Source organism: Pelobates fuscus, chromosome 5, assembly GCF_036172605.1.
Source record: "Pelobates fuscus isolate aPelFus1 chromosome 5, aPelFus1.pri, whole genome shotgun sequence".
NCBI classification, from domain to species: Eukaryota; Metazoa; Chordata; class Amphibia; order Anura; family Pelobatidae; genus Pelobates; species Pelobates fuscus.
The window spans coordinates 231390204-231411660 of record NC_086321.1 but is presented as its reverse complement, the minus strand read 5'-3'; the positions used below and the strand labels follow the sequence as shown (position 1 = coordinate 231411660).

The window sequence follows — 21457 nt, the reverse complement described above, 5'->3', positions numbered from 1 at the left end:
GTACTTAGGCAATACTGTGCTTCGGAACTTGGGCACTTCGGAAATTAAGTAATTTCAGAACCTCGGTAGTTCGTCACTTCTGCAATTCGGAAGTACCCGAATTGCCCGAAATTCATCCGAATTCATATCCGGACCGAAACAAATTGCACATGTCTAGTATCTTTGTGCTCGAATGGGATTGAGTTATGTATGAGAATTGCGGTACCTTTCGATTTACTGAGTTACCATAATAACCCTGTGTGTAGATGGTTGGTCAGTTTCACGGCAATTTCCCCCCCGGGAATGCATTTCCTGGACATAGACTATGTGGGCTTTGTTAGACTTGAAATCTCTTAGAGCTAAGGACTGTTTCTCAGGTGTATTGAGGCCTCTGGCTTCAGGTCAGTAGGCTGAAAAGGGGATCTGGGGAGCAGCTGCGCTTCCCTGTCCGGTGGGTCGCCACTAGTACCGTTGAGAGGTCCCGAGCCTCTAAATGAAACAATTTAGTATTTTACAGGGTTAGTCTGGTCCTAGACTCAGATATGTACCATGTGTCAGTAGGAGTGACGGAGCAAGGACAGGATCTGGATCCAGACCGTCTAAATCCGGGAAACCCACCCACTCTATTTATGCAGAAGGATTGTATTGAGACTTCAGGAAGAAAAGTGCGTCACTTTTGCTGTGATTTTAAGAGTGTATAAGAGTTTACCGAGCTCACTGTGTGTGTGTGTGTGTGTATATATATATATATATATATATATATATATATATCTCTCTCTCTCTCTCTCTCTCCTGGCCTCGGTGTGTGAAGGCAAGCAAAAATGTGAGTTATCCCCTGAGTTAAGTTATATGGGGTAAAGCTATGGGGTATAGGTAAAGCAGAAAGAGGGTGCAGCCATGTCTCCTCTTGGCCCTAGTGTAGCCAATTAGTTGGGAACCATTAAAGTGAAGATTCAACCGCATGTCTGGTCTCCCGTCTGGGGGGGGGGGGGGGGGGAGGGGGCGCTTTCTCGATCCCTGTCCCCTTCCCATCCCGTGGGCCCCCAAACAACAGCATCCCCTGTCTCACCCAACCATTAGATGATGCAGGCATGGCATAGAGTCCGCAAATCGATGTGGTATAACACCATCGTCTCTGGAGCGTGTAGCGTGGTCCGTCGGCTCTATTTCATACGGGGGTGTGATGAGGTGTGGCTTTATTGAGTTCCTCCCTTGTTAGTGTCTTGAGGTCAAAAGGTATGTGGCCACTTTGATCACTTGAGCGCTATGGTTCCCTCTCTATGTGAGTGGTGGTATTACAGTTTCATGTGCGGGTTCCTGTACAATGTGCTCTCCTGCCTCACCACGTAGAGATATGGGTCACAGGGCAGTGGGGTTATTGAGCGTCCTCGGGGGGCATACAGGGCTTTGCCATTGCTGGTTAGTGTGAAGCTATCAAACAGACAAGTTAAATATGGGTTGTTGCTCTGATTTGTTTGGTGAGATGTTGCTACGATACTTTTCCCGAGTAGGTTTTGTGTACATTAAGCGGTGCTATTGGTCCTCGGTGCGAATAATACAAGGTGCTGTGCCTGTTTAGCTGAGAGGGAAAGCCAATCAGCAGGGCTGTGTGTTTGGGTACACAAGCCCCTAACAGGGTGAAGCGTGGTTCCCCCTTCGTGGGAGGTTATTTTGTCTGTGCTTAATAATAAGGAGTGTAGTGACAGCCCAGGGCAAAGGGCTCGAGCGGGTACTATGTGGGCGCTTAAGGTCAGTGTCTAGGAGCTCGGATATATAGGCTAGCTCCTGGTCCCTCATGCCGGGCGGATGAGTCCTTCCGATTTCCCCTCAGTGGGGTGTGAGAATAGAAGGGGCAGTGAAGAGAGTGTTAAGAAGGAGAGCCGGTGAGAGAGGGAAGGGAATAAAGATGTAGAAAACAAGAGAGAGGGGAGAACGGGGAGGAGGGGGTATGAAGGGGAGAGGTGGGGAAAGAAAGGTAAGTGTCTCCAGGGCCACTGGCACTCATCTGTTTGTAGGAGCAAGGTGTTCCGGCCGGCGGCAACGGGTTTCAAGGTCGGTACATTTGTTAGGCAGTCAGGCATGCGGCTGCGGGTGTAAGGCCTGGGCTTTAGTAGTCAGGCAGCAATTAGGCCATGGTGCCGGCCGCCCTAGCCATCATTTGGCGGGGTCTATTGTCCCCCTGAGTTTTCTTTTAGATGTATGGATTTTTGGCCACAAGTTTTACATGAAGACCAGTTCTGATCAGACTTCTCCTGACAGTAGTTCAATGAACAAAAGGTTCTACTGGCTTCTGCCAATTCTGAGCTGATGGCACTGCTAATATCTTCCAATTGTTAAGTGAAGTAATCTTTATGTGTCTTTCACCTGCTGCACAATTTAACAATTTTCTGTTGCAGCCTCCTAAACCCTGCAGGTGATTAAAGTTAAATTTACTGAGCAGGAGATAAAACCTTCTAGAGCAAGTTAACATCTGATTGAAAGAGAACCTAGCTTTATTAATGCAGGCTGTGTCAGTCGCAGAAAAAGTGATTTAACTCCTAAATGGCAGAGAACTGAGTGGTGATGCTGCAGGGGCAGGATCTAAAACCAAAACCACTACCTTAAGCTAAAGTAAAGTAGTTTTGGTGCTAATAGAGCCCCTTTAATAATGCACCTCAATATACCCCAATCTGGTCTTTCCTCCCTCAAGTGTTGTTACTCCTGTGTCTGTCTCCCTCCAAGTCAACGGTGCTACCATCAGCTCCACTATGCAGGCTCGCTGCCTAGGTGTTCTCTTTGACTCAGACCTCTCCTTCAAGCCTTATGTTCAATCTATCACCAAATCCTGTCATTTCCATCTCAAAAACATTGCGCGCATCCGCCCCTACTTAACGCCTGATGCGACTAAGGTGTTGGTCCATTCCACTGTCCTTTCTCGCCTTGACTACTGTAATCCGCTTCTCAGTGGTCTTACGTGCTCCCAACTTGCGCCGTTACAGTCCATAATGAATGCGGCAGCGAGGCTCATCTTCCTGTTCGCCCGCACCTCCCATGCCTCACCCTTCTGTCTGTCCCTACATTGGCTTCCTATAAAATATAGAGCTCAATGTAAAATTCTGGTTCTTGCTTTCAAATCGCTACATAATGCTGCTCCCACCTATCTATCCTCCCTTATACACAAGTATGTCCAATCTAGGCCCTTACGATCTGCTTAAGACTTACGTCTATCTTCTGTCCGTACTCCCACCTCTGATGCTCGCCTTCAAGATTTCTCGAGGGCTGCACCATTCCTGTGGAACTCGCTTCCCTCCTCTGTTAGATGCTCACCCAGTCTCCACTCCTTCAAAAAATCGTTTAAAACACGATTTTTTCCTAAAAGCATATCAATTAAACGGTTAATAGCTCCTGACTGATTCCTCTTCTGCAACTGTCATTAGTCTAATACTATCCTTACCTTTTTGTGTCATTTTACCCCACTCCACTTCGCATGTAAGCTCATTGAGCAGGGCCATCAACCCCTCTGTTCCTGTGTGTCCAACTACATGTCTGTTCGTCCACCCATTGTAAAGCGCTGCGGAATATATTGGCGCTATGTAAATATCATAATTTATCTTTTGGCCTCCACATAGAAAAACTTGCATCTAAACTTTATCCAAAACTAGGTGCCCTGTACAGAAACAAATCCTGCCGAAGCCCTACAGTAAATTGACGTAGAAGATAGGATGAAGCTGCTAAATAGAGTAGCTGGACAGTGAATGAAGGGGTTAACCCATAGAGCTGAATGAAAAAACAAAGAACTGGACTGTCCAGTGACCTTAGATAAAATAAAATATAACTTTTAATGAGTTCTGAGGGCCTCTATCCCTTATAGTCAGTACCTCCGGGCTAGAAGGAACTGCTCTGAGGATAACTCTTTTTATCAAGAATGCCAATCATTAAGAACACGCTTCAAGACATTGGGTTACCCCAATAGGGTCCTGAAGAAGGCATTCCAACGTGCAAGCCAAACTGACAGACTGACCAGCCTTAGGTCAACTCGCTCTAAGACCTCTGACTCTACTCCAAGATGTATTGCGACCTTTGACAGCGGATGGGCTACCATGTCCAATATATTATCCAAGAACTGGCCTATTTTACGCCATAACCCTATACTTAAACTACTACCAGATCATCCAGAACTGACTGCCCGGAGAGCGGTTAATTTACAGGACATGCTTGTCCATAGTCACCTGGCATCCCCTCAGGCCACTCCAAACTGGCTCACTCAAACCAAAGGGACATACAGGTGCGGACACTGCAAAGCGTGCAAATACATTTCACCATCTAAATTAACTCAGTCTAACTGTTCCAAAATCACAGTTCACACCAATGCCCTTGTAAACTGTAGCACCACCAATATCATCTATTTGATAACTTGTGACTGTGGGCTACAATATATTGGTAAGACCTACCAGCAGTTTAGACGCAGAATCCTGCAACACATCGGTTCCATCAAAAACAACATTACCCCTACCCCAATTGCCAGACACATCCAGAATTTTCATCATGGCAACGTAGATTGCTTGAAATTTCAAGCAATCGAAAAGCTTCTTCCTCACCCGAGAAAAGGGAATCTAAATCGACTTTTATTACAAAAGGAGTCACAATGGATCTTCAAATTCAAAACACTGACCCCTTGTGGCTTGAATGAAGAATACAATTATACCCCCTTCATTCATAAATAATGTCAGTTCATTCACTGATGGCACATCTTTATACAGGGATTTCCCCTTACCATTTATAATTCTATTTGACCTTGTAGCAATTGGGTATTTTACCCCCCATTTCTCTTTAATTCCTATTACTTTCTAGCAATCCTTTGTGGAACCCTCACACTTACCCTTATTTGCCATACTGGGTTCTGGAACGATATATTGTACAGAACACCCTAACGATTGACTAAACATGGCTTGGGCAATTACTTACATTCCTGAAAAGACCAATTTTTATGCCAGTCTGCACCATGCCGGATTATCATCCTTATGGTCAGCATTCAGTATGAATCTGGACATTGCAGAAAAGTATGTGCTACTCCACCCCGTACACTAACATTGCTACTGCCTTGCACTACTCAGCAGGCTCTCCGTGCTATCAATTTTACAGCACTGTACCCTAGCACGTACCACTCTGCAACTGATACAACGTTGCAATTATAACTTTGCTACTATGATTTCTTTATTATCACTTTGTCCAGTTCATAGCTCGGCAACCCTGTATACCCTGTAAGTGGTGATTGGTCAGTAATCCATCGAACTTGCACCTTGTCCCATAGGGTATAACTACACATCACCATACATCCTTATTAATATATGGTCACTATCCAGGTTCCTCTAATGTATGAATTCTTCATACTAGCTGTTTGGGTTCCCACTACATCTCATCCAGCATGGTAGGAGTTAACCGGACCCAACTTTCGTTGCTCCTCCCACCGACCAATCAGGACGCATGGCGCCCTATTTAAAATCGGACACACAAGATTTTTACTCACCCCTTGAAAAGCCGCTCACAGGCGAAACGCACGTCGGGGCTTTTGTTTTGTGTAGCTGTTTTGGACAAGCCGTATTAATTCTATTGAGCCAGATTAATTGAGCTGAACTTTAGAAATCTTTAGAAGTCTAGAGTTACCTTTAGCAATCTCTGCAGTATATATTAGCGGGTCTTCAGACTCTGATCTATTGAAGAGAGGTTATTTAACCCGTGCAAAGCATTTTTACTAGCGGTCTCTCACAGTCATATGCTGACAAACTGTGTATACTTACTGAACCAGACCAGTCTATCAAGAACTTTAGTTATCTGCTGGGGTACTAGCCAGACTAAGTCGATCTAAATCTCAGTATCTGTTGTAATCCTTAGAAATCTTTACAGTATATACCAGTGAGTCTTCAGACCCTCATTTATTGCGGAGCTTTGTTTCGTGTAGCTGCATTTGACAAGCCGTACCAATTCTATCGAGCCAGATTAATTGAGCTGATCTTTAGAAAGCTCTAGGAATCTTAAGTTATCTTTAGCCATCTCTGCAGTATATACTAGCGGGTCTTTTGACTCTAATCTATTAAAGAGAAGTTATTTAGCCCGTGCTAAGCATTTTACTAGCGGTCTCTCACAGTTAGATGTTGACAAGCTGTGTATATTGACTGAGTCAGACCAGCTGATCAGAATCTTAGTAACCTGCCGGGGTGCCAGCCGGACTATCTGATCTTGCAGCATATACTAGTGAGTCTTTAGACCCTCATTTATTGCAGACCTGCTATTCAGCAGGAGTTAGTACTATAGTATTATACTAACTGACTCTCATAGACAGACGCCTCGCTCAGCTCTCCCTATCTGTATTTTTATTTTTGGGACGTCTATGCTCTTATACTACTTGTCCACATTACCAGATGTTGTTAGGCAGAGGCAGGGACCTCTAGCCAACTAAGTTACACCATTAAAAGTCAGTACAGGCCAGTCCAGAGTATTAGCATGATCTACCTGTTCTGGACAATTCATGAGGTCCAGACCTGATATTTATCAGAATATCTTAACCCCTTTTGGGACTTAGACAGAATACTCACCTTATTATATCTCTGGCTTTACTTGTCTGACTATCTATTTGTATATATATTTCTTTCTTTTTGCCCCTACTATTATCTTAGTACTGGCTGTTGCACGTTATTCTGATACTCTCCAGGGAGCCTCCCTGCTCGAATTACTGCCAGTACTCTGTACGTCTCTCATATTAAACTCAAACACTCTGCTCAGTCGACTCTGTGTCACTGATATATCGAGACCAGTTTCTATTTCTCAGCGTAACCATTCAGTATAAGTCTGCACTTGCAGTCTGAGAAACTTATTATCCTAGTAGGGACATATACGTTTATTAACGTTTTCTTTCTCTCTTTCTTTTATGTTATGTCCGTCTAGAGCTTGATATCTCTCCAGCTCTTATTACATTGAGAATTCATTAAAAGTTTATTTTATTATTACATTGAGAACTCATTAAAAGTTATATTTTATTTTATCTAAGGTCACTGGACAGTCCAGTTCTTTGTTTTTTCCTACAGTAAATTGTACAGCAAATGTTGATGCCAATCATTGATTATGGGGATGTAGTATATGCACCTGCACTGCAATCCCACATTAATAAACTCAATACAAAGGCATTCCATGATTAACTTAGAGGCCCATTACCTCTTTAATATATCTTGTATTTTAGGCATCAGTTAACTCATTAATATGTAACATTACAATAACAAGGGTATATTTTTAGGCTGTTTTAGACACTAACACGATAGGGACTTTCTTTGTTTCCGTTTATTCTAAATACTTTGTTTATACTTGGATATTATTTTATTACACAGTATTAACTATTTGATTAGGCATATATGTCTAAACCAGAGAGTTTCCTATTATTATTATTTAATACCGCCATTCCTGGTGCGAATTGTCATTAATAACATCCCCTTTTTAGGCATAAATGATTAGTCTCTCAATCTCACTCATTTTTGATTTTCCATTTGCACCAGCTATGTTAAAGGTAGCAAGATGCAATATAGTAGTTATGTGGACACCAAGTTTGTTATCATCATGCTCTTTCTCCTTAAATTCCGTAGATGTGTTATTTATTAATTATAATTTCAATTTATTATTTTTTTCAAATTACTATTATTGATTTTTTAAGCGCTAATTATTTGATAACGCTTGTATATTTCATTCACCCCCATATATCTTTTTGTTCTTTTCACAAAATACTATTATTTTAGTTCACAATGGGTATTAATAATTTTCCCATCTTGGAACAATCTAATACCTTCTATTCTTTATTTGTAGTATTGTTTTCTCTACATACTAATCTTCAGCTCTTTTTCTTTTCTCTTTGGAAGTTCAAGGGTTAAATCCCTGTATTACATCTTAGGCTGGGGAGATCCACCCCCATGACGACAACAGTCATAACCAATTGTATTCACTTACCAGTGACCAATCAGGATTGATCTTTTCCTTTTTTTTTTTTTAAATTCTTTATTTTTGGCAGTGCAGTGATTAAGACATCGTTAACAATAATACGATTAAGTATAGGTACATTGGTAATTGACAGAAAGCAACGTTCGTTAGTATGGGTAAGCAAAGTATACTGCACTGTTTTTTTGTTTTTTTTTAGAAAGTATTGTAACAGCATATTAGAACATAGCTCACTTATATTGCTTCCTACGTGTCCCATCTGAATATATAATTAATGCTTACGACAGGTATCCGGGCTGGGAGCGTGTTAGTAAGGTATGTGAAATGAACACTAAAACAGAAAACATAGTAAAAGGCAGATGACAAAAATATGGAAACTATACTTAAACATAACTAGACGTCCCATCTGTCTTACTAAATATGCAGCCCAGGCAAGATAGGCGTAACCCAGAGCGGGCATAAGGTTCGGTGTCGCCTGTGGCTAGCTGAGTCCTATGATGATGTGCTATGACATGTGTCCATATCGTACATAGGTATCTAATTGACCGGGTATCTAAGTTATACATATCTGTCTCCCACTCGATTGGTTACAGGTAAGAAAATTAAACTGAGACTTGAAAGAACTGTAAACGTAAAGAATAACGGTAAAAGTAATATCTCGTAAAAACATGCGTTATAGACCTGCATAGGGAGGTCTCCGGTTTATTGGGGACCTTGCCGGTCTGTGGTCTGCGTGGGATCAGCCGATTCCCACGTCTAGGAGGCAGAGGTCACGGGAGTGGGGTTCTGTAGGGCAGTAGGTGTCTGGCAGCTGTCGTGAAGAGGTCTTACTGTGGTATATAGTGTCGTGATGCCTCCCTGCAATTGCCTGTGGAGGCTGGTCAGTCGCCTCTCTCATTTACCGGACACATTGCGTGGTTGGCTCGTGCCATATCATGTGGGTAAACAATAGGGTACCTCAGTGGTCACCGCTTGAGTTTATGTTAGGTGTGTGAGAGATTATGAGGTTTAATGGTGACTATCAGACCAATTAGGCTAGGTATTACGTTGGATGAGATCAGGGAGGGTCTGAAAAGGGGTACGGCTTGTTCTGCGTATTGCTCAAAACGATAGTAAGGTAACCACATTACAAACCTGTATACATATACACATAACTTTAGCAGAAATGGATAACATGGTGAGGCTTCCTTACTGTTGACGAGTGTAGGCTAGTCAGTCGCACGTCTCAAACATTGTGTTATCAATTTAGTTGCGTTGTACTATTGAGTGTGGGTGAGTAGGGAGCCATAGCTTGCCGGTCGACAAGCTGTCTTGTAAGATCTGTCATGGGTCGCTCGGGGATAGGCGCTGTGCCAGACATTGTGGGAATCGTGAGGGTGTGTGAGGGGGGACCGTACCTGTCTTAGCTGACGGTATCCTGGGGCTTGTGTGTGCGCTCTGTCCTCCCTTGGTCAGTACCCTATTGGTGGTCGGGTGTGTGTGTGTGTGTGTGTGTGTGGATAGGTGTGGCGGTGTGTATTTTTGTGTTCCCCGTCAGCTCCTGGGATGGTGCACGTCCATGTCTGGTCGTTTGTGAGGTGGGTGTGCGTGGGTGAGTTATTGCTGGACCTCGCTGGTAAGTGTTAGGGAGGTAGTAAAGCCATTATACGGCCCGTCTTTTGGAAATGGGTCAGTCCATGGTCTTGTGAGGTCTGGGAGGGTCATGGCCCCGCAGTGCCCTAGGGGGGGGTGGGGGGGCTTTCTGTAAAGCAGACATATACATTACAAGTCCAAGGAGAAATCGGTGTTTCTTGTAGGTGTCCCAGGGGTGTCTGCTGGGGTGTCACTCATGCAGTTTCTGAGGAGTATACAGTCCTCGGTGTGTCACGAGTATTAGGTAGTGACCGCAGCATAGGACACAGGGGTTGAGCCTCTCGGGATAAACGGGTTGATTTTTGTCAGGTCCCAATTGTGATCCGATGTGGTCGGGTGAGGGAGTCCTTCTTGGGTGAGGGAGTCCTGTGGAATGCCCAGAGTCCGCAGAAGGTCTGGTGCGTCCTGGATGTCGTGTATCAGGTGGGAGTCCTTTCCTCGTTGTACGCTGAGAGTCCTGGGATTCCGCCATTTGTAGCTGATTCCATTTTGGTGAAGGAGGGAGGTGAGTGGCCGAAGCGACCTGCGCCAGGCCAAGGTGCCGTTAGACAGATCGGCAAAGAAGGTTAGTCCCCTGTTGTCAAACTGTAGTGGGGTTTTGCCCCGTAGGGCCATGAGGATCACAGATTTATCGCTCCCAGTGCGGAACGTGACTATTGTGTCTTTTGTGGCTGAAGGCGGTGCCCTGGGGGGTTTAGGGATCCGAAATATGTCCGCAGGGGTGATGGCTTCAGGCTGTCCATGTGGCAATATGGCTGCTATCATGCGCCGAATAACGTGCGGTAGTTCGGATTCCGATATTTCGTCTGGGAGCCCTCTAACTTTCAAGTTTTGCCTTCTTCTGGTGTCCTCTTGTGCCGCAAATCGGCGTTCATATAGCCGGTTCTGCTCTTGTAAGTCCTGTACTGCCTTTTGTAAGGATGACAGGTTCTGCTGGTGGCTCTGTGAGGATGTCTCCAGCGTGTTGATGCGGCCTGTCAGGCCCTGTATTTCTCCCCTGAGGGCATGTACATCCGTCAGTATATTCTTTTGAAGATCTGCCAGTAGGGCTTTCATCACCCCTGTGGTCACCAATTCAGCGTCGGTAGCCGTCCCTTGGGGTCTGGCCCTTTGTGGCATGACTGGGGCTGGTAGGTAGTCGTCCTCTGCGTCTCCGGAGAGATCATCAGAAAAATCAGAGCAGCCGCCATGGAGGGCCGCCATATTGGGCTCCGTCGGGCCTCGTGCTTGCCTCCACATATCTCCGATCGTCAGCCCAGAGGTAGGTTTTGCCGGCCCCGGTTTTTTATTTTTCTTTCCCATATTGCTCTGGGGAGGTCTCTGCAGTCTTTTGGGGGGTTAATGGGTAATTCTTGATTAGTTTAAGCAGTTTTCCGTCGTGTTGTGTCTGGAGCTCTAGTTATCTGCGACCGCTCTCCTCGGCAGTTCGGCTCCGCCCCGATCTTTTCCTTTTTAAACCGGGTGTTTCCCACCGATCGGTTCCCTTCTGTTGAGCCAGGTTGGGTGAAACGCGCGCGGCAAGGGGTGCATCTACACGCTGTCTCAGCATGACAGTGATTTTCTCTGATCTCACTTAATTTATAGTACCTAGTCAGCCGGGCTAGACTTAGGTGCCCTTGAAGTCACGGGGGGGCTACAGTTAACTAAACTTAGGGACAATATTTTCTACCATTTTTATCATCTGCAGTTATTGCCATTTCCGTGTTGTTCCAGAGTATAGCATGACAGCTTGTATCTCCGATGTAGTCAACTGACATCATCAATACAGTATTCACTCAGGGACACCATTTTCTATTTTCTGTAGTCATTGCAACTTTCGTGTTATTCCAGGTTTCAGTATCATAGTATATATCTCTAATTCAGTCTAATCGACACTACTTACCTAGCAGTGATAGTCTTAGGTGCCCTTGAAGGCACGGGGGTAATAGCCATATTTAATTATCATTTTATCTAGGCATCCACCCATGTATTTCATCTACATGGTGCTTGCATTACCTTATTTGATCAGAATCTTTGGGAACCGTTCTGGGACAGCAGTTTCCCCCTGCTTCAATTTTATCAACTATGCTTCCTAGTACGGAGGCTAACTGCCAGCATAGCACACTTGCATTTAATTGCTACACGTATATTGACAGCTCGTGGATACTGTAATAATTACTTTCAGTATATACTACTGATTTATTGATACATTGTAACTTGTATCATCTTCAATTACATAACGTTAGTTGAACTGTCACTATTTTTGGTACGATTTCCAACAACGGCTAAAATCCAGCAATTATGTTTTGCCTTCATCCATTGAATTATGCCGTTTATCTAACTATGAAATTACCTCTTATGTCCAGCACAGAGTTGATAGCCAGCATAGTACTTACATGTATTATCATTTGTTGCTCTTAGATCAGCAGCTTTTGGGCATTAGAACCATTATCCACAGTTAATCATTGTATGTGGTATTCATATGCTATCAGCAGTATCACTACTGTTATCTTTATACTGACAGCCTAGGCATTTTGAACTAGGAACTACATATTACTGTTACCATTTAACTATCACTTGTATCCCACATATGCAACATAAATGATTCATACGCTCTATATTCTATGTTGCTCTACTAATTAGAATTTAACTCTATACTCCCCCGATATTATTTAGGCATTTATCAGATACAGCCTCCCGGTTAGCACAGACGTGTGCTTTTGTTAATTATTTATATATTTTGCGATTTCAGAGTTCTCATATTAAGCTATTGAGCTCCGCATTTATTTTATTTACTTTAGGTTTCCACCATTTAATTAGTGTGTAGCACTGGGTGACTGCTATTTTTTGCAATTTTTATATTTTATGAATACATTCTTTTTTGTTTTAGTTTTTCAATTGTACTTTAGACTCCTACATTTATTGTGGAGCATTTTAGCACTTTTACAGACCATTTTTCTCCCAGTACCCTCATCGGTACACTACCTTCAAACATTTTCGTCTATTTCTACTAGGGGTTACCCACCTTCTCTTTAGTGTACCATAGTGGGCTGTATTCAGTGTGTTCAATACATTATATAACTCGTTCTGCCCATTTGTGCTACAATGTAATTACAGGACCCACCATTGTGACATGCTAAAATAACTAAACTGGATGTCGCTGGAATCCAGACGCAGCCTTCATTCTCCCAGCCTTGAGTTTTCTGGAAAACTCCCACCACCCTACCTGAGCAAAATGCTCTCCTTGGCTGTTCCCACCTCCTATAACCTCTGATCCAGTACCAGCACCTTATTCAGTCTACCTCAATACAAAAAGAAAGCAGCCCGATCCTCCTCCTACAGAGCGCCGCAACTGTGGAACGACCTCCAGCACACTTTAAAATCTTACCCAATCCTAAAGTCCTTTAACCCCTTAAGGACCAAACTTCTGGAATAAAAGGGGATCATGACGTGTCACACATGTCATGTGTCCTTAAGGGGTTAAGAGATCCCTCTCTACATACCTCAAAACAGAATGCACGTGTCATGGTTGATTATATATTTCCTACCTGTTCTATGTTAAATTTTGTATATATTGTGTATTAATATTGTTTTTGTATTTTATTGTACCCTAATGTATCAATGCATAGTTTTGTGGACCCAGGACATACTTGAAAACGAGAGATATCTCAATGTATCTTCTTTCCTGGTAAAAACATGCGCTGCCCACAAATTCAGCTTTAGAGGTTAGAATTTATATTATTTATTCCCCTTTCCCCATCCCTTTCATACACTTCTCCTCTCCTTGTTCTAAACTTATTGTCATTCTCCTGTCAATACCCAATACATTCGGCTTGGAAACTCACATCACATTGAAGAGTCTGAAAGGACTTTTGCTATTATCCTGCCAGAATTTGTTGGTATGAGTTGTTGACATGGTTTGTAAGGTCTTAGTCACTATGTTCATTTTCTTCCTCTCCACATAATAAAACATATACTCGTGCTTTATGTCAACACTGCATATCTACTTTTGATTCAGTTTCCGAAAACCTGATGCTGCCCATGGGACCTGGATCAGTGTTAATTTCATTAACTAACATTTCCGTGTCTGATTTAGTCGACTAAAACAATTCAGATGACTAAAATATGACAAACTAAAATGGCTTTTTAGTCAAAAGAAGAGAACTAAACTAAATTGAAATTTGCCGCTAAAATTAACACTGGCAGGTAAGACACATGGGGGAGGGAGGAGAGGAAATGAGACATGAGGGGGCTGGGGGATTGAGACATGTAGGGACTGGGGGAAGAGGGGGGAGTGAGCACATTGAGGGGCTTGGGCTAATGACACATGAATGGTCTTGGGGGAGGACACAAAACAGAGGGGCTGGGGGAACAAAAACAAGGTGTTGGGGGGACGTGAGACACAGAAATGGAACTGTGGAGAGGAAGAGAAACACTGTAGGGCTGTGCTCCTTTAAGAACCAAAAGATGGTGGTAAAATATATTCGGCTTTATTTATAAAATTATCATTTTCTTCAGCAGAACCGTTATAAGAGGTTACTTATGTTTCGTGTTAGAGATAGGACATCATTTAATCACCACCAGGGGGCGCACATTACGTCCGCAGCACCATAGGTGGAAGCACGGCCATATTGATTCCTATGACAAACCACAGGGGGAACGCACGGAAACACTTCCGGTTTGGAAAAATCACTGACGCCCGCAAACCAATTCACCTAATTTCAATGGAAAACACATGCCCGCGGATCCACCAATGAATTTAGGGATTAGCCCTATTTAAGAGAACTTGAGGGTGGAAGGATTAGCCTGGTTTACTGCTGTATGTCAGTCATTGTTGCATGCTGCTGTTATACATATTGATTTTTGGTTCCTGAGGAAGTCCAATTGCACTTGGACGAAACGCGTAGAACCAGTTCTATTTTTACTTTATTGGTGTATTTTCACCTTTTATAAATAAAGCCAAATATATTTTTTTACCACCATCTTCTGGATTCCGGTTCTTAAAGGAGCACACACGGACCAAAGCATGGGTTTACAGCCCTCCCCTGCCCCTAACACCATCGGGGGAGGCACCCTTTGAATGCGTTTAGATCTTTAATCTTGTGAGTGCAAAAGATTATAAGCGCATATATAATTTATAACAATAATACACTGTTTTGTTTCTGTGTTCTCTTTTAGATTATATAGCCACTTCCCATGTTTTGTTGTTGCTATTCCTATTTGATTTAAGATCACCATCTGGGAGGTGATCAGTGGAAGGCTGTCCTGTTTACTATTAGGATAAGTATATATATTATACTTAACATTCTATTCACACACTTATCTTTGTGGTGATAGCACATTTTTAACATTACAGCTTTAATTAGATGAAGTTATTATGGTGACCAGAGTGTTCTTTTAAGGAAGATTTGAAGAAAACCACGGAGTAAGACTAATGTGTTTTTGTTTGTCACTTGGCTAGCTGAGAACTACTTTTCTCCTGGGAAGAACACACAAAGCGTGAATGGGAAAGGACCAGAAGATGTCCCTGCCTAGTTATGCTTGCTATTTGCACTTTAAACGCAAGACAGAGAAGTTGATATTAATGCATACCATTAAACAAACCAGAGAATGTAAAACATTTCAAATCTGTGAAAGTATTTACCTTTGCCAAACCAGATCTGTGAGCACCTTTAGATTCCATGTACACTAAATATTTGTTAAAGTCTTTAAATTCTTCCATCGTTGGCCTGAAAGTCATAATTTTGCAAGCAGGGTTCAGTTCTTCAGAATCTACAGTGTCCATTTTGGTGGTCTCTATAAGACAATAATGTATAGGTCTTGGTGAAAGATGAAAATGCACAAATACAAAATGCAATGATGAAATACACAAAACCCGGTCTGTGTATATTCAGAAAGGCAAATACAGATAAGCTCAAACAATTCTTCAATAAACCGGTGGCTGTGGCAGGGGTAGGTTTTCAATTAAAGGGACATTATATGCATAAAAACTACTTTAGTTCAACTAAGCAGTTTTGGTGCATAAATCATGCCACTGCAAGTCTCACTGCTCAATTCTCTGCCACTTAGGAGTTAAATAGTGTTTGTTTCTGTTATGCATCCTTAGCCTCATCTCCCCTGGCTGTGACTGACAAAGACGTTATGACAAAAATAAAATGAAAGGTTTAATTTTCAATCAGATCTTAATTTACTTTAGAAGTTTTTTTATTTCCTGCTCTATAAGTTGGCTTTTAATTATACACAGGAGAAGCTTTTAACAGAGAAGATAGAAAATTCTAAATTAAACAGACTGTGCAATAAATAAATATCAAACATTAGATCTCTTTTAACAGGAAGTGTTTAGGAAGGGTATGCAAGTCACATGCATGGAGATGTGACTAGGGCTGTATAAACCAACCATTTAACTCCTAAATAGCAGAAAATGGAGCAGTGAGATTGCAGGGGTATGATCTATACACCAAAACTGATTCATTAAGCTAAAGTTGCATTGGTGCCTATAGTATTCCTTTAATTTACACAGTATGCTTCTGCTGTGTGAGAATAGTTAAAGTGTACATGTCATGGTACATAGTAAACTTGTACACAAAACCCATTCAGATCCAAATGCCTGTTGATCGCAATACAAACATATCAATTTGTTCATCTACAGCTATAAACAGACATTGGTGTACAAGTCTATTATAAATAATTCTATAATGAAATAAATATTTGTCTTTTGGGTTTTTTTGTTTTTTTAAATCGCCCCCAGACTTCTATTTGCATGGCGGACATATATGACAAGCTAGTGAATTGGCCAGAAGTATCTTTATTATAACACATCAAAGACAAGTCTCACTAAGCAACACTATAGGCATTAATGACACTTTACAGAGATTTGCAGATTAAAATCCACTTTCTTCCACTACTGCCTTTAATGGACTATTCAAATATCAGTTGGTAGGCCTTTTCCAACCAACCTGGGAGTCCAACTCAAAGATTTTATGGTGAATACTGGCTCAGCACCTGTGAGGCTTATCACAGGATTAAATTTTGCACAATTCCCACGGCAAGTCAGTTGCCAATATCTGGATACCATCAAGCTCCACCTTGGAGGCTTCTTCTTTATGTTTTAAACTCAGGATGTGGGACCAAGGTAGAAATAACATACTACACCGATTTTTTTTTTGGGTTACTGTACAGTTGGTGGCATGCAATCACCCAATTACAAAGAAGGAGGGGGGAGGGATTTAATTTAACACAAAAAAAAAATGTAAAAAACAAAACGACCTTACATCCTGCGTTGAGGCCAAAATCTTTCTTATATGACATCACTCAAAGCACAAAGAGTGATGTCATGGAGGGAGGACTTAGGGCAGCACAGAGGGAGTAACATTTCTTACGTTACAGCTGCCAGGAGGAAGGAAGTCAAGAGGCAGCTGAAGCCAGGGGAACAAATCTGAAGTTAAAACTACAGGAAAACAGTATTACCCCCTTGAAGGTAAAATGGCAACCAGACTGCTAGCATTAAATCTTCACTGGGACGAAGTTATGGGGGTGGAAGTATTCTTTTAAGGACCAAACTTCTGGAATAAAAGGGAATCATGACATGTCACAAGTCATGTGTCCTTAAGGGGTTAAAGTCGACTATTATCCTTTCTGTTCATAAAAATAAATGTGCTTTTTCTTTTATTTACATTGCAGTATCTTAACCCCTTAAGGACTGAGCCAAATGTACACGTTGTGAACAAAACAAAACAAAACCTGGCATTTGCGCTATATGTCTGTCCAACCATAATTCACCTCTTTCATATTAAATGCACCCCCCCTTATTATATAATTTTATTCAGGGGAAACAGGGCTTTCATTTAATATCAAATATTTAGCTATGAAACATAATTTAATATGAAAAAAATGGGAGAAAATAAGATTTTAACTGTCAATGTCATAATACTGTTTGCTTTTACTGCAATAAAATACACATATTTGTATTCAGCAAAGTCTCACGTGTAAAACAGTACCCCCTATTTACAGGTTTTACGGTGTTTTGGGAAGTTACAGGGTCTAATATAGCACGTTACATTTGAAATTGAAATTCGCCAGATTGGTTACGTTGCCTTTGGGACTGTATAGTAGCCCAGGAATAAAATTTACACCCATAATGGCATACCATTTGCAATAGTAGACAACCCCAGGTATTACAAATGGGGTATGTCCAGTCTTTTTTAGTAGCCATTTGGTCACAAACACTGGCCAAAGTTTGCGTTAGTATTTGTGTGTGTGTGAAAAATGCAAAAAACGCCAATTTTGGCCAGTGGCTACTAAAAAAGCGTGGGGTCGCCGGCGACCGGGTAAGTAACAAAATACCGGAGGGCATACTATTACGCCCGGCGGCTTCAGAGCCGCTCAAAATAGGGCGTAATAGTACGCCCTCTGGTCTTAAAGGGTTAATTGATGATAAAAAAAAAATAATAATTTAAAATCTTAATTTAAGAGTTTAAATCGACTAGTACATTGATATACCATATTTTGTTATTGTGCTGTAATGTATTTTTTTTTATTATTATTCTTTATTTTTGCAGTGAATATTTTAACCCCTTCAGGACCGGCCTGTTTTTGTGATGTTGTACGTTAAGGACCAGGGCTCTTTTAACACTTTTGTGGTGTTTAGTTTGTGTTTAGCTGTAATTTTCCTCTCTCTCATTTACTGTTCCCATACAAGTTATATATTGTTTTTTTCAGGACAAAAAGGGCTTTCTTTACATACCATTATTTGTATCATGTCATATATTTTACTTTAAAAAAAAAAATATGGTGAAAAATTAAAAAAAAAAGTTTTTTTGATTTTTGCTTGAAAAATCTTTTACTTACCTACGAAAGCCAATGAAAAAAACTGCTAAATAGATTCAAAATTTTGTGCTGAGTTTAAAAACACCACGTGTTTACGTGCTTTTTAGTAGCCACTTATTCACAAACACTGGCCAAAGTTAGCGTTCATATTTGTTTGTGTGTGAAAAAAGTAAAAAACTAAATTGAACCCTAATTTTGGCCAGTGTTTGTGACTAAGTGGCTAGTAAAAAAAGACTGGACATACCCCATTTGCAATACCTTGGGTTGTCTTATTTTGCAAATGGTATGCCATCAATGGGGTAATTCCCATTCCTGGGCTACCATACGCTCTCAAAGGCAACGTAACCAACCTGGCAATTTTCAATGTAAAAATATTGGACCCTGTAACTTTTCAAAAACGCTATAAAACCTGTACATGGGGGGTACTGTTATACTTGGGAGACTTTGCTGAGCACAAATATTAGTGTTTCAAAACAGTAAAACGTAGCACAACAATTATATCATGCAAAAAAAAGTCACTTTCACTAACAATATTATCGCTGTGATATATTTTACTGTTTTGAATCACTAATATTTGTGTTCAGCGAAGTCTCCCGAGTAAAACAGTACCCCCCATGTACAGGTTTTAGGGTGTCATAGAAATTTACAGGGTAAAATACAGTGGTAGCAAATTACATTCTCTGAACTTTCAGCCTGGGTTGTCAGGCAGGTCTCTCAAATTGCAATCAATAAAATTACTTAATTATGTAAAAATATTACATAAATATGCACGTAGAATGTATATGCATATTTATATATTTGAAGTCTACGTGTATATTTATATAATTTTGTATATGGACATATGAATATTTCATATTATTTTTATTTATTTATATATACACAATTTCATTCCAAGTGTATTTTGATATAAATATATATTAATATCAAAATACAGTTAGAATACAATTTCATATAGATATATAATTTTTTTTCATTTTTAATTTGTATTTAACTTACTTATTTGTATTTTATATTAATATATATAGTTATTATATATATATTAACCTTTATTTTATTTTAAACTTGCAGGGACACTGCCTATCAGCACTGGCAGTCCCCCTGCAGGCAGACACTATGACACCTATTGTGACCATGTGACCGCTCCGTTGAGCGATCACATGGCCCCCGGGGTCCTAATTTGCCACAGGGAGACTGCATGGGATGCAGGCATTCTCCCCACACTGGGAGCACAGCTGATCGCCGCCGGGGGAACGACAGCGATCGGGTAAGTACATATTACCGTTGTGACGATTGAGGACCGTCACCAGTCCTCAACGGTAAAATACCGACGACGGTCCTGAACCGTCCACAGTCGCGAAGGGGTTAACAAGCATGCATGTGTAGATTTCATGAGGTGGCATATGACAGGACATGAATACAATAGCAATATGAGATGCCTAGAGTAAATTCCACTTTTTTTTTATATAAGGAAATATTTTATGTATTGGACCATCAGCCTGTACTTAACATGTCATTCGTAGATTTGCTGCTTTTATGAGTAGTTAAGGTTTTCCTCACATGATTTAAAGGGGGGGTGGGGGGAAACCATATAAATATTGTGTTTTTAAATTGCTAAAAATGTATACATTGTCATACAAATGTTTATAAATTAGGCCCAAGTGGTTCTTATGCTCTCCTTCACAGCACTATTCCTCCTGCAAGTGTTTCACACTCTTGCAGAGAAAATATAGGACATTTGGAAATACAGGGCCATCCAACATATCACCGGAGCTGTGAGCAAAAAGTAAAATCATGACAGGAGATGGTGGCTTTGAGGCAACATTTTGGTCCATAAGCTCTGGGAGAAAAGAGCTTGGATTCGCATGTGAGCGGGAGTAAGCTTGTGATTTTTGTGGATTTATGGGTCATTATGATGCAATATATAGCTCATTCATGAGCTTTGTGATCAGGTGAAAATCACTGTGTTACATGCAGCTCCAAACCACTTCCCAGACGACTGACATTCTAGTCAAGTTAGTAGGTGGAGGAGGAACAATAGGGCAAAGAAAAGGTTAAAATGTGTGAAATAGTCGTTTGGGTTCGTGGGAGAGTGTGGTTATGAGGGTATTAAAGTAATTTACTTTTGCAGAGGAAAGAGCCAAGCTGTATAAGCGCAGCATAAATTTATAGTGGAGAAAGTCAGACGCACAGACATCGTTCAGCAGTTCTGGAGCATTTTTGGAGGTATTGAGTCAGCTTGGTGTGCCAAGGTTGTTGTTGGGGGCGCTTGCTGCATTTAAATGTAGGAGGTGCGAAGGGGCATGGTTTGGCCATCAACCCTAATGGCCGCATGAACTGAGTGCTACTTTCCACCAGCACTATAATTAACACATACCAGCAGCAATGCGATCCTAAACTGCTAAGTCACCTCACCATGTCCGGTACCGACTCCGGAGCTAAACCGCAGCGCAAGAAGAAGGGAGAGAGGTGGGTCCTGCAATGTCGTGATGGATCTGTTCGCAGCCTTCTGCACACTTCAGACCACGCAAGATGGCCGCCACACCAGCCCGCACAGCTCACAGTCACCTGCATCCGCGGCAGAATGTGAAGCACAGGTTAGCCCTGGCGAAACCTCCCAGATTCTCTAGAAACTCTGAGGTGAAAAATTATTTGACATGTGGTAACTGCCCGCAGCTCCAGGGAAGTAAAAGCTTTAGGTGCATGCACCACTGACCTGGAACACCGCATGGAAACAGTGGTGAGAGCACAGAACACAGCAGTGACACATGGTGACTACATGGCTTAGCAACTGGAAAGTTTAGAGATGCAGGACTTCTCAAACCGTTCTAGGCACAAGAATCTGCGCATAGGAGGCGATCTTCCAATGAAGGGCCTTTAGCAGTGAAGCTTGAAGGTTCCTTCAAACATCTACTACTCAAGATATCTAAGGAGAAATGGCAGATTGACTGAGCCCACAGAGATCTGCGTGCCAAAAGAATGGAAGGAGCAGCACCCCGCGATGTTATTCTCCGCTTCCACTACTACTCCATTAAAGCACTAAAGAAGCCATAGTGAGAAATAGCAGAGACAACATCCTGCAGTACCA

General features: G+C 41.7%; 1 protein-coding gene across 3 annotated transcripts in view; it reads right to left on the bottom strand.

Annotated features, from left to right (window-relative positions):
* KDM4C (lysine demethylase 4C) overlaps positions 1–21457 on the bottom strand; it is a 585611-nt gene that overhangs the window by 539946 nt on the left and 24208 nt on the right. For all 3 annotated transcript variants that reach the window (XM_063455113.1, XM_063455114.1, XM_063455115.1), the window contains exon 2: positions 15191–15342. In XM_063455113.1, the coding sequence (XP_063311183.1) occupies positions 15191–15331 (141 nt within the window). In that variant the 5' untranslated portion in view covers positions 15332–15342. The remainder of the gene's footprint in view (positions 1–15190; positions 15343–21457) is intronic.